A 26,282-nucleotide genomic window follows, 5' to 3' on the forward strand; every position below is an offset into this window, starting at 1 on the left:
GGCTGTCAGCCTTAACGCAAAATCGCTTTAACGCCACTTATTTAAAACATTGACTCAATCGATCTTTCGGAGATTGTAGCGGGCTCAGTTGTACCGACCATGTCGTACCAGCTTGGACGTTAAATAACGCTCCAAATTTACGCTGAATTTTGGCGAGGAAAAACTGGCAAGGCCATTTTCAAAGGGGTCCCTTGACCATTGACCTCAAGATATGTGAATGAAAATGGGTTCTATTGGTACCCACGAGTCTTTATGATAATCACAAGCAGTTTGGGGCAAGTCATAGTCAAGTCAGCACACTGACACACTGACAGCTGCAGTTTGCCATGTTATGATTTGAGCATATTTCTTATGCTAAATGCAGTACCTGTGAGGGTTTCTGGACAATATTTGTCATTGTTTTGTGTTAATTGATTTCCAATAATAAATATATACATACATTTGCACAAAGCAGCATATTTGTCCACTCCCATGTTGATTAGTGTATCAAATTGTTGACAAATCTCCTTTCAAGGTACATTTTGAACAGATAAAAAATGTGAATAATTTGCGATTAATCAGAATTAACTACGGACAATTATGCTATTAAATATTTTAATCGATTGACAGCCCTAAAATAGACCCAATGTTATGTGTTTTAATTATTATTAGGAGGCTTTGAGTCGTAAAAAAATGTATTTATTTTCAAGGAAACCATTGAGTAACACTGAATACAACAGGAGTGATCATTCAATAGTCAATAAAACTTGTGACTCCTACATCATAAAGATCCCACATACAAGACGTCTTGGAAAACAAGATTTCAAAGCAAACATGTTGGCAATTTGCTGGTGCTACAATTTCATTTACCCACCGCTTCCCACATAACAAATCGAGGTGATACACACCTGTATAGAAAAGTGACAAGATTTTACATCAACTTACAAAGGGCTGGATGTCAAAGTGCAAGATGCCTGAACCCCCCCACCCCTCCCCTCATTAAATCAGAAATGGACTGTCAAATACAAATCTCCAAAAATTATAATTCAGCCATTATGGCTTTGTATTCAGTTGAGACCCAAGTCTAGCTTACATTACATAGCTTTAAAATATTGTTTCAGAAACATTTTCCTCCCAACGATACTTTTTTTTTTTTTTTAAACTGCACCTTATTACAGACAACTGCATGTAATGGAGTAAAGCATCACAGGAATAATGCAGGCATACAACAGAAAAGCAGCTGTTCATCAACAACTTCAAACAAAACACACTAACATCTTGTTGGTTTATAAAAGCAACCGAATCAAAGAAAACATACTAAAATCTGAAATAAAATGACTTAAAAACCTTGAAGAAAAAAAACTATGTACATATATTTACAAGTAAATAGAGTGAATATTGTACAGGTTTGACTGGCCGTTCCAGGTCAGGCTGAAGCCACCAGGGTCCATGTGATCCAACACTGCATGACATTCACTTTTGTCCAAAATGGTTCTTAAAAAGACAAAATACCTTCCAGGAAGCCGCCTTCAAAGTCGCAAAAAGTGAAAAGTCTGTTTGTTCTGAATCTGGTTCGAGTGTGTGTGTGTGTGTGTGTGTGTGTGTGTGTGTGTGTATGTGTATGTGTGTATATATAAAAACATCCAGGGCTTTTTGACTCAAACACAACTTTAAATTTTTTGCATGATTTAAAAAATATTAATAATAATAATGGCAATGTTTGCAAAGAGAAATCCACTGAATATATTCTTCTGGGAGTCTTTTTTCTTTTTTTTTTCAAATGATACCATCTTGAAGTGAGAGACGAACAACGAGGTCATCAGTCTGGAGGAAGGAGGTTGTGCAAACGAAACTGTTCTCGGATGTGCGGTCTGACATCTTCGTTCTGCGATAAAGAGAGAAAACAGATCAGAAACTACAAGGAAACCTGACTTTTTAGTTCAGTGTTTACGACTAAAGCTTCAGTTATAATTTCCACAAGGACGGCCGCACGGACATGAGCTGACGTGGAATCGTGACAAGGAAGCGTTTGAATCTTTTATGCTCGGTGCGGATTTCTCCTTGCGGCAAACACGCACCCACAAAGCTCCTCAAGTTCTCCATTTAACCCCCGTGAAGGGCCGTGTCTGATGGTGTGACGTCACTTTGGCAGTGCAGACACTCACGGATGCAGCAAGCATGAATCAAGCATAACGCCTCTAGTTTCACAGCAATGTGGGTAAAGCTGGCAGGAACAAGATTTATGAGGTGAAAACAATGAGCTGCATGGGTCGTCTCAACAGTGATATATTAAGATAACAGACCTTCATCTGTGAAATATCAGCCTCAGATCCATCAGCCTCCAGACTAGGGATGTCAACGGTTAACCACCGAGAATATTTTTGATTTATAGGATTGATTGATATGATTTGATTTTTGGTTAAACATGTCGGACTCGGTCTACAAGTTAATTTAAAATAGGTTAATTTAACATGGGTGCAAAAAGGCTTTCAGGGAGATATTCAGTTGTATCTTTAACTTTTTCTCAGGCTACTTTTAGAAGGTTTTTATGGTGTTTTTCCTCAAAAGACTGGAGCCTCACAGGAGCTTCAGTTGTTCAGGTTTAACAAAAGAGACCATTGAAGTGGATATCGTTTCATTTCAGCTGTTAAGATGTTCTTTCAGAGATAAAGAAACCACGCATCATTTAATTAAATTACTTGTTACACTGCAACAGAAATCTTATGAAAGTTTCTCTTGCTGGAATTCAGAGCGAATTGAAGAGCAGTCGAGAAAGCAGGCACATGAGTAATGAAAATGGCTTTTATAGAGAGAACCGATCAAACCATTTAGAACCAATATAAACTGATAATGATCGGTGGCCTATCGGTCAGAGCGACCTTAACGATGGCCTGATCTAAATGCGACAATAAACTTCAGGAAAGCCAACAACAGAAAATAAAATAAAAAGTCAAGACATTTACTCAAAACATTAAAGTTTCAGCTCCTCTAGCTTCACTTAGAAATGCAGCGCCAAAGCTCACGGAGTCAACAGAGCGACGGACTAAAAGAAAAGCACCTCTTGTATTTCACGTCATCTTGCGTTTTTTTCTTAAAAATTAACCAGTTTGTTTTTCTTTCTTTCATTATTTTCTCTCTAGTTTCTGTTTATCTTTCTTGTCTTTGCTCTACGCCATGTCACATGAGTGATTCCTCTGAGTTTGTTAAGGACAGTGATTCATGAATGAGTCTTCTTGCGTGTGTCTCATGACTATGACTGATCCAATATACTTGTGTAACAGATGGGGGTTTATTGGATGCATTGTTGACAAGTACTTTGCTAAACTATGTCTCTTTTTTTACTATGTCTAAAATTATTGATATATACATACAACTTATGTATTTTATATTACAGTCATTACTTCCTGTAACCTCCTTCACATTCCCCTGTAAATTAGAAAGAAACAAGTGTATATACATACCAGCTCCACAAGCTTCTCGAGGAAAGGAACAAGCTTTAGAAGCTCGTTGTCATTTCTATCCACAAACCAGCTCTCAATAGGGATTCCATTGGAAAGCTGCAAAAGACACAAAATCTATGCTCTAGTATCACTGTGACAGAAACATTGGTAGAAAAATGCATGTCTGTAATGAATGAAAAAAAAGTGTGAAAAAATTCTACCTGATAGGCAAAGGCTTGGGGTGAGTTGTCGATTATTATCGTCTTGGAAAGATCCCGTCCGAGAATGTTTAGGTCTTTAATATAATTTCCTTGAACACACACACAGTGCTCACGAAATAGCCTATGTCTAAAAAAACAAAACACAAAGAGAGAATATTCCTCAGTTAAAACATGGAGTAATACATCTCTATTTTAAAAGGCCATATTGAGTTAAAAAATCACGCACTAAGTGTGGTGATAATCCTCATTTATTTGAAAAATAGCACAACTAAATTTTGCAGTGGGTTCTAGGTTAAATGACGGGAATTTAAACTTCTACTAGCTGAGAAAAGAAGTCTTCATAAAACTTAAAAAAGCAGCCTACACAAGCATTCACCAGTTATGTGAACAGTGATTGTCTGCTTTCTCTTAGCAAAACAGGTTCTTCCTCTCATTTGTTCATTTGACAAAAGGAAGAGGAAGCTGCGTCCACCAGACTATTGTACATATTGTATTTGTGGCTGAAGATGAATAAAGAGGTCAGAGGTGTGGAGGATCAGAAAGCATGGTTGTGTGTGAAGGATCAACAAAAACATCAATACATATACTGTTGCTGGCTCGCTACGCCGCGCAAACTTGATTCACTTTAAAACCAGCAATTTTTTTTCTCCTTTATGTGAGACCGTTAAAAAAAAAATGAGAAAAGAAAGCAGCAAAGAGCTCGAGCCTTCTCTGTCCCGCTGACAAACGTCATATGTTTATCTTCGATTACTTCCCTAGGCCAACTGTTGTCAACTTCCCTGGTTGTGACGTGGGTGACAAACAACTTCCTCTAGCTTTATTGTGATTGAACATCCTGTTAAATCATCATTTATTATAAAAGCTGCTCCAGAGTCCTGTGTTGTCACTGACCTGACCAACTGTTTTTTCGGATCCAGGATGTTGAGCAACTTGTCGGCGTACACTTTCTTTGAAGCGGTGAAGAGAATAATCTGAAATTGGAACGGAGAGCAGCAATAAATGAGTAATACGTAAACTTGGGGCAGGGCAGATTGAACAGTCTGGAGTGAAATGAAAGTGGCATCTCACCTCATACATTTGAGACATGCGCTCAAGAAACTCGCGGAAAAAGGGCCTCAACCGAACGTACACCTTCAGATAAAAAAAATGAAGAAATGTTATCACAGCAGCAAGGAGATGTAGACGTTTCGATTAGAGAACGGCATGTAACAGTTCATACCTGGTATATTACATCTTGAAAGAGCACAGGGAATGTGAGGGCTGCGTCTTCTAGCTCATTCAAACTACAGTGGACCAGAGTTTCATCCTGACAACCGAGAAAAAAAAGAAGAAAATCAGTAGGAAAAATCTATTTAAGTGAATTTACTTTTAATATGAGATGCAGCACAAGAAAGTGTTCACTGCTTACCAGATCCAGGACGAGAGAAAACTCTGGCGTGCTGCGTGTTTTCAAAGGTAGTGCTGGTTTGCGTGTTAACTGCTCTTCTGTCAGCGGAGGCACGTGCTTGATGAAGAAGTACCTTAAAGCAGAGAAACAATATAAAGACCCTCATTTAACAAAACAAACAAGGAGTCTCCCAACAAAGAGCAACAAAATATAGTGTTAGTCATCCTGGCTGAAATGTGAAGTAGTAATGGCACAGATTTTGCCTTTTCACCACCAGTTTTCAGATGCTTCCCTTCCCTCACCCCAAGTTTCAGACCCAAACCAGAGCATTTGGCGTGAGGCTGTCTGTTTAGATTCAGTTTCTAAAGGATTTTTTTTATAACCAGAGCAAATCCAAATTGTGATTTAGCTGCTGTTCAGTTAATAGAGCAGTGTCGAACTAGATGATATAAAGGATAGACCTGAGGTGATGACTAATCTTGTTCTCTGTGAAATGTTGTTCTAAGTGCCCTTTAAACAGGATGGACTCAGAAAATGTCTACTCTAATTTCAGTACTAAAGGGGTCAAAAAAGATTCAAATAAGAGTTTGAATGTTTGAATCAACTGAATTCTTTAGTCCACAGTAGTGGTGTAAACATGGTGTCACATATCATCACAGAGTAGTCACACAAAGGCTGAAAGTTGTGTTTCTGCTGCCATCTAGTGGTTAAAGTGTCACATTGCAGCTCTGTTCACAGGCCAACATGCAATGTCACCTTGAATGCCTTGAATATATCTGATCACAAAAGTACAGTTGAAACTTTAACCCAAAAATCTGTCTCAATTTAAACCTTATTTTTACTTACCATCTCATTTTTTAAAAATAAATAAATAAATAAATAGCTATTGATGTTATAAACTGGTTAAAAATCAACTTACGGATCAAAAACTTCCCATTCCTCTTCATATGAGGTTTCTGGAGGAGCTGGAGGTAACGCATGTGGGTAAACACCATCTGGCATACAACCAGGAGCTGAGAAAGACAGAGAAAGATGGAAAAGGAGTTCAAATATTATGTTCTTGAGCAACCAAGAGTCGTGACGTCACGTTTGGGGTAACCTCTGTTCCACAAGCTTCTGTTAAATCAAAATGAAACCTGTTCTTCATATTCTAACACAAATCAGCATCTACTACAGTACCTGCTATGGGAAGAAGTTGAAACCAGAGTTTAAAAACAATTAATTAAGCATACGTTTACCCACAATAGTCCAGGTCTTATGGGAAATGCTGTTCGTTAAAAGGCCACTAAACAACTGAAATGTTGAAAATTAGATCATTCTTTTAAAAATGACATTTTTCACCGTTTTCTGACATTTTATAGAGCAAACAACTAATCGAGTAATTAAGAAATTAATTAACTGATTAATCAACAATGAAAATAACCGTTAGTAGCAGCCCTAAATGTGAGAGTGGTCATACCCGTTAATGGTGGCATGTCAGTTTCAGTGACTATTTCTCCTTCTTCTATGGTTGTATCAGAGGTAATCTGAAGCCTCTGCGGTAACATCGGGGCAGTGTGACAAGGAGTGATGCCCTCTGTGGATGTGAGAGTGCTGCTTGGCATTTCTTCTGCCGGCTCGATGTCCAGCTGTTTCATGATTTCCTCGGCCTCCATCGCTTGGCCTGGAGAGTCTGAACCAGGAGTGGCTGAACACAAATGACAAGTGCGCTCAGTAAGGTTTGGACACATATCAGAAATATTAGATATTTTTAGATTTTAATATCTAAGGATTCTTTTGCTTACCAGTTTTAGTTGCTGGTGAAAAGAAGTTGAAGACTGGAGAGAAGATGGTTCCCAGCAGAGTGGTGCGTGGTGGGCTGCTTGCTGCCTCGACGGGTGCCTCTAGTTTACCGTTCGGTTTCAGGGGTTTACTGTTGCAGGTCATCGTGTCTAAAAAAACACAACTCTTTAATAACAACCCAAAAACAAGATATCTGTATGTTTTCTTTTTTTGTAACCTTGGAAAAGGCATATGATCTGTTGAGAAGATGAGATATTTCTTTTACAACACTCATTACAGGGTCTTTAATACCTTTATTTGGAGTTTTCCGGCAAACTTTGGAGACTGTTTTGTTGGAAAGGCCTCTAGTCTGTGGTGTTGAAGTAATTAGATCACTCTCAGAATTACAATCAATACGACTCCTCTTTGCGGGGATATCCTGCTCCACCTGGTAAAAATAAAAACAGGGACACAAAACCGATAAAGGTTACAAATTGTTCACATAATTTCAGCTTTGTTTGTGTTTTTAGTCATTTAATCTGAAATGATACATAGATAGATATGTCAGCATAAATTCATGGTACCATTGTGTCTCAATCCACATAAAAAAAATTTAAATTACCCTAAAGTATTTTTTTCCACAACACTAAATAAAAACTGATTTCTCTTCTGTGCACAGGAGGAAAGATGATTTTTAGAGTTTAGATTGTAGACAAACAAAACATGCATTTAATTTTGACGCAATATTTGTTAAAGGTGAAATGTGTGTGTTAAAATAGCATTTTAGATTAAATATTATCATGCTGCGGAGATGTCCGCTGGCCTACAAATCATATTCTACAGACTTAAGAAAACATAACCATAATCATTTTAATGTTTTTACAATGAAAATGAGAATAATTATGTAAAAATGATCATACCTCTAATATCGCAAATGCAATATCATGTGCATTTTACTTTGTGCCACTGCACCGTTTACGTTAATGTGACGGCATTCAATTGAGACTGTTCTGAGAGAGTTACAGAAAGGTTACTAAGGCCGACCTAGTATGATTGACATTAAGACTTTTATGTAAAGTGACTCTGGTGCTTATTCAGACACCCAAGTAATGAGGTAGTGAGCTGCATGTCTGAAAAGGGTCTCAAGATAAAGTAAAGCAATTTCTTTAGTGGGGAAAAGTTTTGCATTTTAGAGAAATGCTGTTAATAAAATAAACAGACAGTATTTGGTTTTAAAGTTGCCAATTAGATTACCATTTAACATTATAATTTATAACAGCTGCCAGAGTGAAAATAGAGGACGCTCACAGAAACTTACAAAAAGCCAGTAGGAAACAATGTTGGCTGTGTTGAGACTTTCTGTTAAGCGTCTAAAAACACTCCTAGCTATTATGTGTGAGTCACTGTTTCAAATTATCAGCACAAAAAAGCAGCTGAAGCACTGCTTTCTGTGCATAAAGTCAGGGTGTGTGCTCCTACAGTGTATCATTATGTTACAGTAGCAAAAACTAAATTGTGAAAGAGCAGCTGATGCAAGCCCACCTTGACAGCATTTCCACGGATGAATTTCTTTATAGTGGAGAAAAGGCCTGTTTCATTCTTCTGCATTTTGCCTCGACCTCTCACCGGGGATGGCGCCACTTCACGGTGTTTCCGTTTGGCCTGGGACGGGAGGACTCGACGGCCTAAATTTGGCTGCTGAGGAGCTTTACGCACTCTCAGCTTCATCATGCTCCAGCGTCACATAGAAAAATCTGACAAAGGGGGGGAAAAAAGTTACAAAACATTGCTTTAATAATGAAAACAATACCTTAATCTGTGAAATATAAATGTGGATGCCTACAAAATCATTGTTTTCACTGAACAAAATAAAGTTGTTAAATGTTACAGGTTCTCCAACCACAAGCAGCTTTACAAGAACTAGGGCTGTACCGAATACCATTTTTTGGGCTTCGAAGCTTCGGTGAGAAATATTCTAAGGTATTCAAAGCTTCGCGGCGCAGCAGATTGACATGTTCTTCTGTAGGCTATGTCTGTCTCCATCTCCCCCGTTTCAGCGCCGCTGCCGAACTACTGTACACACGCACCTCTAAACACAACAAACAGCGATATCCGTCTGAAAATAACTAATAATGTTGAATATGAATAATGTAGGATTTTTCCTTATTTCAGGGCTATTTGGGGATTTATACATTATTATTGCATTATTACATGCTTATATAAAAAAAAATTAAAAAACAAAGCATTCGAATAGTAATTTGGAGGTTGATTATCATGGCAACGGTCGAGGCATTTGGGTCAGCCCTAACAAGACCTGAATAAAATAGTCTAAAACCGGCAAATTCTGATTAAAATCAGTAATTATATTATCAAAAAATAAGTAAACAAGATTATTTATCTATCCGGATATTTGATGCCAACTTACTGAAGTATACAGTGTTTGATAATTGGTGATAAGGACAAACAAAAAGCCCTATACATTGCACGTAAAATTAATTGACAGTATAATATAACTAGTATGTTTGTTCAATTCCTCTATCAAATACGTGATTTTTGTACATAGCTAAATTATTGATTACTCAAAATTTATGTTTTCAGACTTTTTTGGTTTAATCACTGAATTTAAAAAGTATTAAAAAAATCAATTACGCGGCTATATATATATATATATATATATATATATATATATATTTGTCCTGTGTAGAAACAATTTGCTGTTAAAAAAAAATACCATTATTTTCTATATACATATTTGTGTAAAATAAATAAATTGTAAATTACTAATCAAAATAAGTGTCGTAACATTACATGAGACCAATTTAGTAAAACTGTTTAATCATAATTTTCACTAATATGGGCAAGTTAGCATGAATAGAATAGAAAGCTTTATTGTCATCGTATTAAATACAACGAGATTCACAGTTGCCACTTCTGGTCAGTGCTTTAAAAACAAATACAAGACTAAACGAGGCAGATAAAACATATAACAGGTAAAACACAGAGTTATAAAGCAAATAAAACAGGTGAAGTAGATGTTATAAATAAATATAAATAGAAGTGTTACACTAGAGGTATAAAATAAAATAGATAATGTAAACACTTGTAAAATAGGTGGGGCAGATGTAATAAATAAAAAGGAGGTAGTACTGTATCTTCAGTAATTCAGATAAACTTCCCTATTAGTTGTCATTAAATATGTATTATAAACAAAGTTTAGAGAACAAGTCACAGTGTGTGTGAGGCAGACCGGTCAGTGCAGTGGGCGGTGTGTAACGTTACGTGATATAAACATTAATGCGAGGCCTTTAATATGATCACATGGAGCTGCTGTTTAGTAAACAGAGTCTGTTTGTTTCATTCCATGCTGCAGCTTCATTAGCTTCTTGTTGCTAATCAGATCTGGTCGCATAACAACGGTCGTTATGTAACGTCACACAGGCTGCTGTTAACACCAACGACGTCAGCTAGCTAGCGGCTAACGTTAGCAGCCAACTAATGGTAGTTAGCATTAAAAAGCCCAGCGGACAGCCACCACTGGTTCTCCACATGAACTATGAGTCAATGTAACAACAGCTGGACAACTTGTCAGCTAAATATAATCTGCCATCAATCTGAATTTATCTTTAAATTAAAGCTGTCGGTTGGAATGAATGCTAACTGCTAGCCTGGATGCTAACTGTTAGCCTGGATGCTAACTGTTAGCATCCAGGCTAACAGTTAGCATCCAGGCTAACGACCCGCCAGTGGCAGTCAAAGCAAGGCCGTGACTTTATTCACTTCACTTCACAGAGTGTCCCTGTAAACATGTTATGTGTTTCACACGCAAACTATCCGTTAATTCATCTGTAAAATGAAGTAATTTATCAGCTAGCTGAGCGCGTCATTTTGATCGCTTCCATCATTATTTCCAGCAATTAGACTACGCCCCCTTCGCTGGCTAACGTTAGCCGCTAAGCTAACTAGCTAACGGCCAAGGCCTATGGAAGGAGGTTAGGACACGGGTCAAGGCGTTTGTGGAAACCTGCGCATGCGCAGTGTAACTTAAGCTGCGGTCCTGCTTTACCATTGGCTCAATAACGAGGAGTGCAGATTAGATTCTACTGCGCATGTGCAGTACCCCAAGAGATATGACGCGTGTCCTAGCCTCATCTCCATAGGCCTTGCTAACAGCTAGCTAACGGCTATCAGAGGGGGGACAAGCCGTTGTTGTTTACATGTTGACGTTGTTGTTACTTACTGATGATCGAGGAAGCTCTTCTAAACTTGCCGCAGCGTTGGCAACGCTCCGCCGTGAACCGTGGCAGCCCCCGGTAGAGGTCGGTGCTGTCGGTTGTTGCTGAGCAGCTGTTGTGTGTCCGTCGCTCGGTCGGTAGGTAGTCACAGACCAAACATGTCTGCTGCGGACGCCATTTCCCGCCTCATCACAAACACAACGCTCGTGCTGCGCAGAGGAATGCGACACAGACGTAGAGAGAGAGACCAACGTGGCGGAGCGCGGAGTCAACACAGAGAGAGGCACGGTGCTGTGGTGGTGGATGTGTCTGCAGCTGGACGGAGACTCACTACCACTCTTTATCCCTGCTGGTATTGTTATGCGACTACAAGGAAGATATGAAGAAGGTGCAGACTTGTGAATAGGGACATAGAATAGGATGAAGACTGACTTTTGTTAATTGATTATGTGTATATGTGTTTTTGTATGTGTATGTATGTATATATTTATACAGTATATATATATGTATATATAAATAGATTTTATTGTTTTTAATTATTTATTTATTTTACTTGTGTATATTCTTTTGACTTATTTATCTATATTTTTGTATATAATGTGTTTTTCCTGTATCTATACTGGCTTACTTTATATTAATATTAGGTTTGTTAAGTTTCATTGTACCGAGAATGTTATTATTGGGGACGTTTGAGAATGCTTGTTCTGTTGTTTAAAAATGAACAAAAAAACAATAAATATAATATTGAAGAAAAAAAGAAGGTGCAGACCGGTGCACGCACAGTTATTTGTGTCATTATGTGCATTAGCTATAATTTCTTGTTACATTTAAGAAGAACCAGGCAGAAGTTTGGCATCTTTTTGCTTACAAATTTAAGATTTAAACATGAATGTCGTATTGCAGTAGTGAGAGTTTGTAAACGAATGTTTGGATTTGAATTTACTTCAATTCATCAAGAATTTTCTACGTTTTTAGATTCTCCGTTCACCGTGGAAGCATGTGAGAAAAAAAATTTTTTTATCATCACAAAACATCAAGTCAAATAGCAAAAGGAGCAAGTCTCTTCATGTAATACATAAATCATTGGCTAAGTACTATAAGTTAAAGTATAGAAAGTGTACTTTCATAAACTAAAAAGTGGGCTACAAGTATATAACTATTAAACAAACAGTATACCAATTTATTTATAGTGGCAGTACAAAATACAACTTAGATGTAAACAAGTTGTGTACTCAAAGTTTACTGTTCTTACACTTAAAAGTATACTTTTACAAACTAAAAAGTGGGCCAATTTAGTCCAAAGAAGTATTGAATTAGTACACCTACTACATAAAGTATACTTCGGGGAAATATACTTGAATTTTACTTAAGTATACTTCATAAAATAAACTTGAAGTATACTACTTTTCCGGTAGGGATCAAGTCCTGGCTGTCCAAACTTTGCATCAGCAATGAAGAGCCTTTGAAACACACGGTGCATTCAGCTGCATTGCCAAGAAAACTTTGACATTCATTAAAACAGATTCTCAAGCAAGTTTTAAGCCCTAAGGGGTTGACTTTCATACGAAAGTGAACTGCCTGCCAAGAGGGAAGTAATCACTGTCATCAACACACTAATGATGACTTTCTCTCTATTTGAATGCGAACCATGTGGACTCTTGGCAGTTGAGCAGAAAGGTTGTGTCCTCAGCTCTAAAGTGATAATATTTATCAGGGACTTCAGAAAAGTAAATAATACTAGCCATACAAAAAACACAGCAAAACTATGTCAAATATAACATTCATTATTTCAGTAACACTGTTGGATGTAAAATAAAGTGCAACAAGGTTGAAAGTATACTGAGAAAATATGATTTACGATTTCAGTTTTTACTTCAATAGCATAATCACATTGGGTTTACAAGTATACACAGTCATTTTAATGATTAAACAGTAATTAATACAATAATGAATTTAGCTTTAGATTTATTTGACTGTATAAACACCAACATGTTTATAACTCAGTTAAGCACACATAGAAAAATAATCACTATGTACAAAACTCTATTTCTGACATTGATGATTAAGTGTACGAAAAGCACTTATGGTAGTTTGCATGGTGATGGTCAAGCATTCCCAAAGACAATCACTTGTATAATGTTTGGTGGCACAAATGATTAATAGATTCACAGGCAGGATGCTTTAGCATTTAAGCTGGAGACAAACCTGAAGAAGACTAATAAGTGTGGTGCAGCGATGACGTATGTTTGTAGGCCGACCAGGAAGTTAGCATCGCCCTGGTTCCCTCGACAAAAAGCCAATGGAATTATCCCATTGGGTTTTGGATTATTGCAGAAAATAAGCTCTGTGGCAAACACTCGTTTGTAATAGTTACGCGTTTTGTTCAGCAAGATAATCTTCACAAATGAACACCACTTTTATGATTTATGAAGTGTGAAAGCAATCGGCAGAAGTAAAAAGCTAACGTTAGGCTATAAACTAACTACACCATGGTCCCATGAGCAGGAGTAAACACAACGAGGCTGTAAAGGCGGACGAGTTGGCGTGATGACGTTTAATAGTCTCATTTAGCCACTTGTTAGCAACCGCCTTTTTTAAGACACGTAAAAGCTTCAAAATTCATGAGTGGGGTATTTACAGACAGATTTAATATCATAGAACAAAACGTTAAAAATCTCTTCAGCTTGTGTTAAAACCACAGACCTTAATTCAGCCATCTAACTAAAAACCCATTGACTTCCAGATGAAGAACCAGAAGTGCTAAAATGCTAACTCATTTCTGGGATTTAGGCCTGATTCCTGCACCGCTCTATAACGGACATAATAACGGTCTTCCACCAATATACACCATTTTTAGTGTAGCAATCTGAAATACCATATTTGTATACTGTAATTAATGACTACTGTCAACACAATGATTACAGCTGCAGAGTCCATCCAATATCCTGCAAAAACAAATGATCATGTAATTGTACCAAAACATATACATTTTTGATTGTTCATTTACACTATGTGAACATTTAAAAAAAAGGCCAAAGTGAGTAAGTTTATTATGTATAGTGTATCAGTTGTTCTGTACCATTATTGTTATGCATTGAATATAATATTTAATATCCATAAAATATGTCACTTAGTCAGGGGTTGTCAGTTTATTCAATGATACCACTGGCATATAACTGAATGAGGTCCATAGTAGATGCTAATGGAGGCTCTGAACCACAAAATAACCTCTTTGTCTTGAAAGTAAGCCATATTTACCAGGGGTCCCTTAAGGAAAAAGGTTGGGAACCACTGAACTAATCTGCAGCAAGAAGTGGAATAAACTTTGGTGGAGTCTGGCTAACTTCCGTTAGGTTGTGGGTGAAACCTGCAGGCTTATAAAAGTACACTGGTTGACCTAGGGTTGCGAATCAAAGAATGCTCTCTTAACCTTTGTTCAGGGCTCCTATGAATTCACATTGCTGGTTGGATAATGAAATTTCATTGCTGGTTAATGGCAGCAGCAAGACTTTACATTCAATGTGCCGCAAAAGAACTGAAAGATTGACTTATAGCAGCTAAAAGATACATAGAACTGCAGAGTTGAGCGTTGGTTATCAATGTTCTCTACTCTCTCGCATAACAGGAAGTCCTTTTATTCCATGGTAATATCAATGCACCACTTACTGCAGATTTAACTAAACTTAGATATTTAAATTCACGAGAACTTGTAGTGATTAATCATGATGTCCAGGCCACAACACTAGCCATTACATGTGTTCACCCTTTTCGAGAATGATGGATTTAATGTGCTACTTCTTCCCCTAAACGTGTAGGGAACTAACTTACAAACTGATGGTGAGGCTTCATTTCATCCCAAGATGGAAGAGTTTCCTGTATGGTCCTGGTCCACCCCACAGGCCCCTGAAGTAAGAAAAATAAAGAGCATTAATAAAATGTGGTATGATTCAATACTACCAACTGTTAACATGTTGTTAATTAACTTAATACACACCGTAGAAGCCCATGCCAGTAGAGGTGAGGCATCACATCAGCTTTCATGTGGTACATGATTCTTCGTTCTTTGGCTTGGTTGATCGGAAATGTTTCCAGTGGTTGTCCGTTGTAATCAAACTCTGCCAGAATCACCGTGTTGTAGCTGGTAACCAACGGACACGAGGTGTAGCCATCATACTGTAAACAAGGAGGTTACTTATTGCACATTTTTCAACAGAGATACTTCCAACAGAGAAATAATAACATATTTCAAAATCAAAAAGATGAATCATGGATGATGTTTGTGTGTCACTTACCGTCTTGTCTGGCTTCTCGTTTTTCAGGACTTTGCTGATGGTTCTGTTCAAGATGGCGGTCTGTGCAGCTGAGAATGAGAAAACAAATGGTACGTTTTTAAAATAAATGTCTAAATTCTCTTTTTAGGAATTAAGAAGATTAACAATGTGTCCCAAATCCATCTACTAATTCTCTACAGTATGAACTACTTACTAACTGTCATAGCAGACTTATGTCACTGCAAGTCAAACTCAGCAAAGTGCCTTTCTTAAAACTGATTACGTATTTTTGTTTTCCAAGATATTTGTGGAGCTGCTTCACCACCATCCACAATTTAACGTAGTTTTTTTCCAGTAGCTCCTCTATTTCCTTTGTGTATTGCATTGTGGGAGAATAGTATCCATCAACAGCAAACAGCACATTCAAAAATTGACCGTATTTAGTATGCATGTTGTCTGGTTTGAGTACACTATATACTAAAAGTCTGCTTAGAATCAGGATGTAGTATGGATCTGGGAAATGCTGTACCAGTTTACAGACATGCTAGCAGCCCCTGAAGGGCTGGAGTTATACACAGCAGAAGGCAAGAAGTTAGTAGGGCATATAGTTTAAAGGGGACATATCATGAAAAACTCTCTCGTTCAGTGCTTGTGCACATACATTTAGGTATCTGGAGTGCCCACCAACTCACAAACCAGTGTCCGAAATTAACTTTTTGACTCACCGGCCAAGGGGACTGGTAGATGAAAAACTCCACCGGCCAAAATAATAAATTGCCTTTTTGTGTCACATATACATTTGTTTCAGAACACTTCATTGAAATGATAAGGTATTATGTTGAATGCAAACTTATCTAAATATATATAAAATAATCTAAATATATTGACAGCTTATCAATTCAAGGCTGAATACTAGGCTTGGGCTCAATCTGACATTTCACTGGGTGTAGTGGCTTGTCACTAAAATGACAACAGTCGGTTCACCTTAAATGTCAGCTGTTGTCGCTAGCTTCAGGGCTGACCGCCTTCACTTTAATCAGCAGGTAGCAAGCAAAACAGGAACAGTCTGAACTGTACACACACACTGCACGGCTACGTTCAGCCACAGCGCTACTGCTAGCTTCATACTCACCATCAGTCACACGCTTGCTTGCTCTCTCTCTCTCTCTGTGTCTCTCAACCGGACACCGTTAACGTTAAGGGCCGCCGGGCTTGCAATACACTGGCTGGCAGAAACCCGTCTTTTTCGTTGCCACCCCAAAAAACACACGAACTTTCTTCAGTCGAGCCTTTTTGGCTTCATGCGCCACTGAGAAACTCTCATAGGAATGAACGTAAGCCCGCCTCTAACGCTGTATCCAGTTCTCTTTATACATCCATGGTGTCAAACTCCGACAAAGAGCGAAGAGGACAGGAGCGGCGCGTCCAAAATGACACCAAAACGCGGTACAGACTGTCAGTGTAACCAAGCATAGTTTTTTCTTACATGACTACTTTGGTACAAATGTATACCCGCCAGTGTGGCAGATAGCCTTCTGAGATTACATGCCACGCGGAAAATTTACCCACCTTTGGCGCTTGGCAGGTGTTATTTGCGTACCCTGCCACAAACTGTAAAATTAGTTTGTGGGCTGCCTTAATCAGAAAACTTGTGATTCAACAAGCCATTCAACAGGCTCCCCTTCCTATGTCACATGCAGGCTCATTAGAATATATCGCCCACGGCTTGAGGACTACCTTTGCAAAGGTGCATCATATTTCACGCAAGTCAATCAGAGCAGACTGGGCTTTTTTTGGAGGGGGGCTTAAATAGACAGGTGCTAAAACGGAGCGTTTCAGACGGAGGATGAATACAGGTATAGTCAGACTTACAGTATGAGAAAAATTGTGGGGTTTTTTTACATTAAAAGCATGTGAACATGTTCTAGTAGAAACCCAAAATACAAGTATGAACCATAAAATGAGCATGATAGGTCCCCTTTAAAGTTTGACATTTGGTGGCGTAATATAAAATTCAATGTGTGTATTTATTATCCACTCATTATGTGTGAATCGAGAGGCTGATATGCCCTGACGAAAGCAAACAAAGTGAATTTGGTCTACATTCTACCTAAATCATTTATCATATTTTAATTTGGTCAAGTTTGTTATGGCAACACTTCCTTATATTGGATGTGACAGCCGTTTGATTTTAAGTTAAACTGATGTATGTAAGACATTTAATCACTATGAGGCTCACTGAACGAGGGCATCATTGAGTTATCTTGCCATGAAGTAAATAATTAAAAACCAGCGGGCCACCAAAATCATCAACATTCACCCCGCGGGGATCATGAATATCGGTGCCACATGATAATTGTTGAGATTTTTCCCTCTGGATTAGAGTTGATCTAAGAACAGACAGATGTACTGATTCACAGTTGCTCATGTGGCTAAAAACACCAACATCCTCCACATTGAAAAAAAACCCCAACAGCATTTAGAATGACATACCTCGCATTAAAACACTGAATGTCCACATGGTGAACATGATTAAGCTAAATTCTTTACTGCAGTCAGATTACAGTTGTGCAGGAAGTGATAAACACTGATTATCATCAGTAATGTGGAGTTGCCAGAAACTTTCCGTCAGTTTACCGGCAGGAAACAAACACAGGGAATTGGAATTAGCTCGGCACAGAGGGTTAAACTTTTTCTCCATTGTGCAATCAGGGTTGGGTCAGATTACTTTGTTGTAGTGTCACATTCAGATCATATTACCCTTACAAAAACAGTACTAGGTCAAACAACAGGAGTACTGTGTGTATTCTTTGTTGTTTGTGTTTCTTTTGTCATGTTTTTGTTGCAGCTGTTTTTTATGCGTTGCGGGCGCAGACGGGAAACACCGACACCCGGTCGGGGAGACTATAACATGTCTCGCTGCGGAGCCCCGGCACCGACGCTGAAGCAGGAAAAGCCAACTCTAGTATCAGCATTGATTCATGGAGAGACCTTCATCTGGTCAGCTAACATTACTGCCAAGCAGCTGAAATATAGAGTGATATTGTGGTTTTAGCTGACGTGTGTCGCCTCACTGTTTTGAGCGATGCGCGTTCATGTCTTTTTAGAGCGAGAAAGCGCGAGCCCGACGCTGACTTTCGTTGACTTAACATCCACAGGTGTTGCTGTTAACAAGCATTTCTGAAAGTTACAAATAGTCCCTTTAAGTCACCATTAACAAAACTAGCAACCTGAGAGAAGTAACTTACTTTGATTTATTACACGGCTTTGTTGAATACTCAATTCTGATTTGTCACTCACGGCGTTCTAAGGTCTGTTATTACTTTATAGCAGACTGCTGCTATGTATAACAGACAATATAACACAAAAGTTATCATGAAAAAAAGTTTCAGAATTTTAAAATTGCTGTATTTTAAAGATATAATCAAAATGTAATCAACTAATCCTGGACAACGTAACTATAATCTAATTGCACATTTTTTTAAATGTAATCTGGGTTGATTATAGTTTTCGTAATCTGATTATGTAACCCCGATTAAAAGTAATCTGTTAGTACCCAACCCTGTGTGCCATACACGTACTCAGGAAGGTACCTCTCAAATTACAAAAAACCCTCAAGCAGATAACAAGAGATATTCATGCATGAATTGTATGAAGCAATAGAGTACATTCCAGGGTTGCATTGACGCAATGTCCAAACTAATTACACAATACTTACCGACAGCAGCGCCTGTTTTGGCTGTAGGCAGGCTGGTGCAGTCTCCGATCCCAAACACATTTGGATACCTGTTATGTTGGAGGTTGTCTTTGTTGACGTCCAACCAGCCAGCCTCATTCGCCAATGGACCGCCTTTAATCACCAAACTGGGTCCCATTGGTGGCGTGACATGAAGCATTTCATACTAATAAAGAGAAGCAGCAAAGGTTAAGAGTTATTCACTGGAGTCTCTTTTTCTAATTTGGCGTATATTTAGGTGCAAAGGGAGAAACAATGTATAGTGTATTAGGTTGTTTATAACATACAGGCACAATTTTCTTTTTTTTAAGGATTTAAAGGGATAGATCGGGTGTTTTGAAGTAGGGTTGTATGAGGTATTTATCCATAGTCAGTGTATTACCTACAGTAGATGACGGTCGGCACGCCCCCAGTTTGGAGAAACAGACAGGAACACTGACACTGGAGCAAAGCAATGTACTGCTGTGGACGGGGACGGCAGAAAAGGACGTATTTTAACCACCTAAAAAAATCAATATCCGTTTAAGAATATTTTCACTGCTTTATCTTGCCGTCAGGCAGCCCTTTCCTTCTCCTTTCTGATGGGGAACTGAACTAAGACTTATCTATGCTCTCTCGAAAGCCAGCAGGCTCAGATGACAAAAACAGTATAGATATATAGATAAGTTTCATTTTCAGTTCAGGTAGACGTCGGAAAATATGCTGAATAAAGCGTAGACTTAAACCGATATAATTCTTTTACAATGAGATTTTCTTTTAGGTGGCTAAAACGTGTTTTTCTGCCGTCCCCGTCCACAGCAGTACAACGCTTTGCTCTGTTGTCGGTACTCTTGTCTATTTCTCGATGCTGGGGGCACGCAGGCTGTCATCTACTGTAGGTAATATATCTACTATGGATGGAAGTACCTCATACAACCCTACTAAAAAAAAAAAAAAAAACTATCCCTTTAAAGAGGAAGGAAATGACAGCACATGGTGGAATAGGACAAGTTGTCCAGTGTACAAAGCAGTTAACACTATACTACTATGTGAAAGCTACTGTTGAGGTACAGTAACACAGTTACCTTAATCACGTTGGTTTCGCCTGGTTTGTCAAGATTTTCAAACACAGCTTCTTGCTTGTCCGCCCGCACTTCAATTAGGTTTTGCCTCAGATTCACTTGCAGGTCACGCTGTTTCACAATGTCCCACAATGAGTCAGCATACTTCTTGATCCCGAAGAGCACAGGCAGCGATGTGTTGTATATTATTTTAGCCTTTGCCCTTTTTCCTGTCTTGGAGAGCAACATAAAAACTTGTTCATTTACTTTGCAGAACCACACCTTGATAGTTTCAACATTATTATTGTGTTCAGAAATGTAAGTACTTTTCTGAGAAAGGCGTCTGACAGATACATGATCTTCTGTGGAGCTCCGGCACATTTCACAGGAGTATTTGGGAACGTGAACACAGCGTTGCCCTCTTTGAAATCCTGCAGTGCTTTCCATGTTTTCTCCACAGTTTGGACCGAGTAGTTTGACCCGATCTTTGGATGTTCAAATCCTTCGGGCAGTCCTTTAATCTACATATTAAGAAGAGTGTAAGTTTCCTGGGATGTCATTGAATTCAGATACAATGGCACAAGTTTACTATGAATGAACAAAGCATTACTTCACCTTCTCATAATGGAGTTGTAAACCAAGAGCCACGATCAAATACTCGTAGGTGATCTGCAATGTGAAAGGAAGTCTAAGTAGGTTACATAGATCATCATCATTTAAAAATAATCTGCTTCATATTAGGGCTGTCAAAGTTACTGCGATAATAACAGCAATGCAAATGCGTTAATGCAAATATGTTTTAACGCCACTAATATCTTTAACGCATTAACGCAACTTTTTAGGTTGTAGTGGGCTCAGTTTTAAAGCTAGAGTGAAGATACTGGTCTCATGTGAAACTAGAAAAACTAAGGAATCCATTGGTACCAACCATTTCATACTAGCTTGTCACTCTGTCATGGCCATTTTCAAAGGAGCTCTGACTTCTGACCTCAAGATAGGTGAATGAAAATGGGTTCTATGGGTACCCACAAGTCTCCCCTTTACAGACATGCCCACTTTATGATAATCACATGCAGTTTGGGGCAAGTCATAGTCAAGTCAGCACACTGACACACTGACAGCTGTTGTTGTCTGTTGGGCTGCAGTTTGCCATGTTATGATTTGAGCATACTTTTTATGCTAAATGCAGTACCTGTGAGGGTTTCTGGACAATATTCATCATTGTTTTGTGTTGTTAATTGATTTCCAATAATAAATATATATATACATTTGCATAAAGCAAGCATATTTGCCCACTCCCATGTTGATAAGAGTATTAAATACTTGACAAATCTCCCTTTAAGGTACATTTTGAACGGATACAAATGTGTGATTAATATGTGATTAATCGTGATTAAATATGGAGAATCATACAATTAATTGCGATTAAATATTTGAATCGATTGACAGCCCTAATTCATAAACAAACTACCACTCAATGGAAGCCAGTAGTACACACTTCAATATACATCACATACTGTCAGATTAAAGCAAACATACTTCGGTCCCATCGTCTGTGCGGACAGTATTTGTGTCTGGGTTTATTTCCTGAACTTTAGATTTCACCCACTTCACTCCAGAGGGCATAACACTGGCAGTGGAACGACCTGATGAGGTCAAACTTTTTGCACCAGCACCAACCAGGGTCCATATTGGCTGATAGTAGTGCATCTGAAAAATAGAAAAAGTTATTAGACATCAGGGGCCGTATTACAAAAACGTTTTAACTTGCAGATCATATCTTAACTTCTTTGGTAACCATGGCAATTAGGGTTAGGAACTAATTCAGGAAAAAAGCCATTACAGATGAACAGTTCCTATCCTAAGTTAAGATAGGAAAAGTGTATTACACAAGTATCCTAACTTGCAAAAATCTTAAATAAACTCTCCTAACTTTAGCATAATTGTTAAGCTGTCCTAACTTTCACTTTCCACCACTTTTCTTCAAGAGCTGCCTTTCTCTTCGTATCACTTGTCAGTGTACTTGTTTTCTTTTTGATAGCATCAACGCTCCGTTAGACGCCAGATACGGTGGAGACTGTGTCTGCTATTTGAGCCCACTCTCTTTCTTTTATCAACAGAGTGAGTCATGTTGTAAATTTCCCCAAAACATCTTTAGGATTTCTCTACAGATGTTACCAGATGTAACACTTTTAACTCCTCTGTCTTTAAGTGCCTGTTGTTGTTTTGGCTCCATTTTTTGTACGTTTCAATATGTTTCAATGAGTAAAACAATGGTTACAAGTTGTTGAGCTCAACGAGATGAGTAGGTAACAGACATAGAAGTTGATTAGAGGTGTTGGATTGAGTATTTAGGATTTCCTAACCGGAGATTAGGGATGCACTGATACCGATACCGGATCGGATATCGGGCCGATACTAACTCAAATGACTGGGCCCGGCCAATCTATCTAATTCTGTTTACAGTATATACTACATACAGTATACTGGAATTTTAATTATTGTTTAAGTTTGTAGCTGCATTAAAAAGGTTTACACTTGATTACCAAATCACTGGTGTACGATTCTTTTTATTTTAATAATAAATAATTAATGAGATTTATATCTAGGTATTTATTTGTTACGTTTTGTTTTACAAGTTAGGAAAGCAATGTTTAAATTAAGCCTGATGTTTCCTTACACATAAAAGAATAATCCCAGTTACTTCCACACAGTGAGGCATACAGCATATTAATTAAACACTGGTATCGGATCGGTACTCGGTATCAGCCGATACCTAAAGCCCAGTTAACGCTATCGGTATCGGAACTGAAAAAGTCGGATTGCTGCATCGCTACCTGAGATAAAACAGGATTCCTCAAGTTATTTAGGATTTGCTTCTGTAATGTCAAATTGGGGAAAAATCCTGTCTTAGACTCTTTCTATCTTAAAGGGACTGTTTGTAACTTTTTAAGCTTATAAATGTACCGGGTCGGGACACATGCGCGCTCGCATATGCACACTCGCGTGTGGCTGAAGTCTCTGCTCCTCTGCCTGCTTGCCTTCACAAACACCGCACGCGCGTTCTCGCTCCACCTCTAGATGTGCATGCGCGCTCACTCCACACTGCAGAAGAAGTTAGCGATAACATTTCTCTTCCTGCTTCAGCCTCAAAGCCAACACTAGGATCAGCATTGATTCATGGGGAACTTCGTCTGGTCAACTAACATTACTGCCAAGCAGGTGAAATATAGAGTGGTATTGTGGTTTTAGCTGACGTGTGTCGCCTCACTGTTTTGAGCGATGCTCGTTCATGTCTATTTAGAGCGAGCAAGCGCGAGCCCGACGCTGACTTTCGTTGACTTAACGGCCACAGATGTCGCTGTTAACAAGCATTTCTGAAAGTTACAAATAGTCTCTTTAATTTAAGACTTAAGATAGGAAGTTTCTGTAATTTGGCTTATAGGACAGTGGACAATACTCTTTTGTTTCTGAGGGACTGAAACATAAAAATGCAAACATGAATATATTGGACTGGATCCTTGCCTCACTGGGCTCCACAACGGCCACGTTCTCAGCCCCCATCATCCTCTTCATCCTTGCACTCATTGAAATGCCCCCACTTCCTCCTCCGAGGACAAGCATTTTGTAGTGCTGTTTGGCAGAGGCACAGCTGCTCGTGTGAAAATGAGAGATAGCAATGCCCGAGGAGTGGCACTGCCTCAGATGACGCAGTGCAGCCATTCTGTGTCTGAAAGAATAAAATGTCACTTTGGATTGGCAATAAAATCAGTTATGCTGTCTGTCTGGCAAAGTTGGAAATTAGCACCAGCTACCAGCTGGTACAATATGCAAATAAAAACAATGGTAATGTATTGATTAGCTGCTAGGTCTTTGGATCCACCAGCCTCAGTGGCAGAAAAAGTTCATTTCCAACCCTAATGTACAAAATCTGTCAACAACTTGCACTTCCTATTTGGCTGCTCCACATTTACATTTGTACTATCAGGAGGTAAAGTAACTATAGTTTTGCATTTATTATCACAGTAATGACCACTGTAAATAATCCAAGTGGGGTTAGGTTTGGAGTAGATTTTAAACTTAAATATTATGCTATTAATATTATATTATTTAATGTGTTATTTAAAATTATTTAATGTTTAGTGTTCTGACATGCACTAATGACAACAAGATCATGAATCTGAACAAAACACATACACACACCACAGAATATCTTCTTTAAGGTGATTTAACATATTGCAGAGTAAATGCCAGCATAATAAGAGCACCTGCTGTAGCTTGAGAGAGAGATTATATAACTTTGACATTCAGTCTCTGCTCTAGTTTGACAGAAGCCAGAGACTCTTATCCTCATAGCACAAGTTACTAATAGTGTTACTATAATGGTATTGTATTTCTCTGTGCTGTTCTGTGCAGCCTGACCTGATCTGAACCGGTGCTGCTGCATGCTGCGTAGTCAGAGAGTCTCAGTCTGTGAAACTACACCAGACTTGTGCGATTCTTACCTTGACCAGCTGCTGTTCTCCTCACGTTTATTAACCGTCTGTCTGACCGTCAGTTCAGATTAAATCCGGGAGAATTAAGTCCGACCTCACTGCGACTCGGTAAAGACAGCAGGACTTGTCCTCCAGCTCGGTGTGGACCGTCACCCTGATGTGAACTGAGTCTTCACCCGGAGGAACGGAAGGAGGGACGGTTGAAGTGCCGCCTCCTCCTTCACTCGACCAATCACAAGAGACCAACATGTTTTAACATGCACTAATAGGGGTCAGCATTTCACCTGAGTCCATACTATCTAAGAAAAAAAAGCCAACTACAAAATTAAAATTTGACCATTTCTGCTGAAACTTTGACCCCCTTTACACCTGGCATTAAAGGTCCCATATCATGCTCATTTTCAGGTCATACTTGTGTCTTGTGTTTCTACTACATGTTTACAGTAAGGAAAAAAAAACTTTATTTCAATCTATTCAAATATTTAATCATGATTAATCTCATGATTGTCCAAGGTTAATCACGATTAATCGTAAATTAATCACACATTTTTTTTTTTTTTTTTTCAAAATGTACCTTAAAGGGAGATTTTTCAAGTATTTAAAGGTCCCATATCGTGCTCATTTTCAGGTTCATACTTGCATTTTGTGTTTCTACTAGAACATGTTTACATGCTGTAATGTTAAAAAAAAAACTTTATTTTCCTCATACTGTCTGCCTGAATATATTACTGTATTTACCCTCTGTCTGAAACGCTCAGATTTAGGGAATTGCAGCAGAATTGCGTTGCTAGGCAACAGCTTGGGTCCATGTTTACTTCCTGTCAGCTGATGTCATTCACATACACTGCAACAGGAAATAAACTGGGACACATTTAGAATGTTTACATTTAAAACCGTGTGATGGTCTAAATATTGTATATTTGTGACATCACAAATGGACAGAAATCCTAACGGCTTGTTTCAAATGCACAATTTCTGAATACGGGCTGTGTGTATTTCTCCGTATATTGAGCGGTTTGATAGTTTAACAGTATTTATATAGCACTTAAACCTGCTTTATAATATAAAAGACGTGAAAATCTCACTTTTTACAATATGGGACCTTTAAAATGCGTCTCGTAGCCAGATTGCATACTTGCCAACCTTGAGACCTCAAAAAAAGGGAGGGTTTCAAAACCAAAGCGGGGGTCTGGGGTCCTCCCTCTGGAAAACTTTAGTCTCAGAGACTTTAATAAATATATACATTTGCATAAAGCAGCATATTTGCTGATTAATTTACGATTACTCGTGATTAACCTTGGACAATGATTAAATATTTTAATAGATTGACAGCCCTAGTTTTAAACTAAAATTATGGCCAGATCTTACACATTGCACCTGTAAACATCATATATCTGAACTTTATGTAACAACGGAGCAGATTTCAATCATCTTCACAACTGACGTCCCAGAAGTGATTTTCTCGTATTACTGGGTTGTCAAAATGGTGACTATTCTGCTTTTCAGACACACATTTTTTATTTTATTTTTTTACACATAGCTTAGTGTCACCTCTGTAGGTCTACAATGTAAAAAAGAAAAGGTGTGTTAACTTGCGTCACAACTTCCCCACACATAACGCAACATTATTGGAGAATTGTGTCATAAAAAAATAAACAGTCTGCTCTGTTTGAGAACATCAGGTGGTTCTATACTCTTCTAGGCTAAGCCTCACCTTCA

At 38.4% G+C, this 26,282-nt stretch overlaps 2 protein-coding genes across 3 annotated transcripts; both read right to left on the reverse strand.

Annotated features, from left to right (window-relative positions):
* Nucleotides 1–662: 662 nt before the first annotated feature.
* ctdspl2a (CTD (carboxy-terminal domain, RNA polymerase II, polypeptide A) small phosphatase like 2a) lies at nt 663–11,344 on the reverse strand. Its single transcript, XM_037767749.1, has 13 exons — nt 11,026–11,344; nt 8,331–8,542; nt 7,101–7,236; nt 6,812–6,958; nt 6,487–6,714; nt 5,947–6,040; nt 5,049–5,160; nt 4,860–4,946; nt 4,709–4,771; nt 4,532–4,611; nt 3,641–3,767; nt 3,441–3,536; nt 663–1,864 (listed from the first exon to the last, which is right to left on the reverse strand). The coding sequence occupies exons 2-13, from the start codon at nt 8,517–8,519 to the stop codon at nt 1,799–1,801; spliced, it is 1,425 nt and encodes a 474-aa protein (XP_037623677.1). The 5' UTR covers nt 8,520–8,542; nt 11,026–11,344; the 3' UTR covers nt 663–1,798.
* Nucleotides 11,345–13,852: 2,508 nt separating this feature from the next.
* sqor (sulfide quinone oxidoreductase) lies at nt 13,853–24,751 on the reverse strand. 2 transcript variants are annotated; one of them, XM_037767717.1, is made up of 11 exons: nt 24,573–24,751; nt 23,593–23,797; nt 21,607–21,777; nt 20,683–20,736; nt 20,394–20,588; nt 20,092–20,301; nt 19,010–19,193; nt 15,313–15,380; nt 15,015–15,193; nt 14,849–14,923; nt 13,859–13,965 (listed from the first exon to the last, which is right to left on the reverse strand). In XM_037767717.1, the coding sequence occupies exons 2-10, from the start codon at nt 23,788–23,790 to the stop codon at nt 14,866–14,868; spliced, it is 1,317 nt and encodes a 438-aa protein (XP_037623645.1). In that variant the 5' UTR covers nt 23,791–23,797; nt 24,573–24,751; the 3' UTR covers nt 13,859–13,965; nt 14,849–14,865. The 2 variants fall into 2 exon arrangements, with proteins under 2 accessions (XP_037623644.1, XP_037623645.1); XM_037767716.1 differs by having other exon boundaries at nt 13,853–14,923.
* Nucleotides 24,752–26,282: the final 1,531 nt, after the last annotated feature.

The sequence above is a fragment of the Sebastes umbrosus genome, chromosome 4 (genome assembly GCF_015220745.1).
Source record: "Sebastes umbrosus isolate fSebUmb1 chromosome 4, fSebUmb1.pri, whole genome shotgun sequence".
NCBI classification, from domain to species: Eukaryota; Metazoa; Chordata; class Actinopteri; order Perciformes; family Sebastidae; genus Sebastes; species Sebastes umbrosus.

Coding starts and splice junctions, on each gene's coding strand:
- ctdspl2a (XM_037767749.1), bottom strand. CDS start 8,519: ATGATGAAGCTGAGAGTGCGTAAAGCTCCTCAGCAGCCAAATTTAGGC. Junction 7,237..8,330: donor TCCGTGGAAATGCTGTCAAG/GTGGGCTTGCAT, acceptor TATTTTTACCAG/GTGGAGCAGGATATCCCCGC. Junction 6,959..7,100: donor CCGGAAAACTCCAAATAAAG/GTATTAAAGACC, acceptor GTGTTTTTTTAG/ACACGATGACCTGCAACAGT.
- sqor (XM_037767716.1), bottom strand. CDS start 23,790: ATGGCTGCACTGCGTCATCTGAGGCAGTGCCACTCCTCGGGCATTGCT. Junction 20,302..20,393: donor CAGACGCCTTTCTCAGAAAA/GTACTTACATTT, acceptor TTGCTCTCCAAG/ACAGGAAAAAGGGCAAAGGC. Junction 15,194..15,312: donor ACGAGAAGCCAGACAAGACG/GTAAGTGACACA, acceptor CCTTGTTTACAG/TATGATGGCTACACCTCGTG.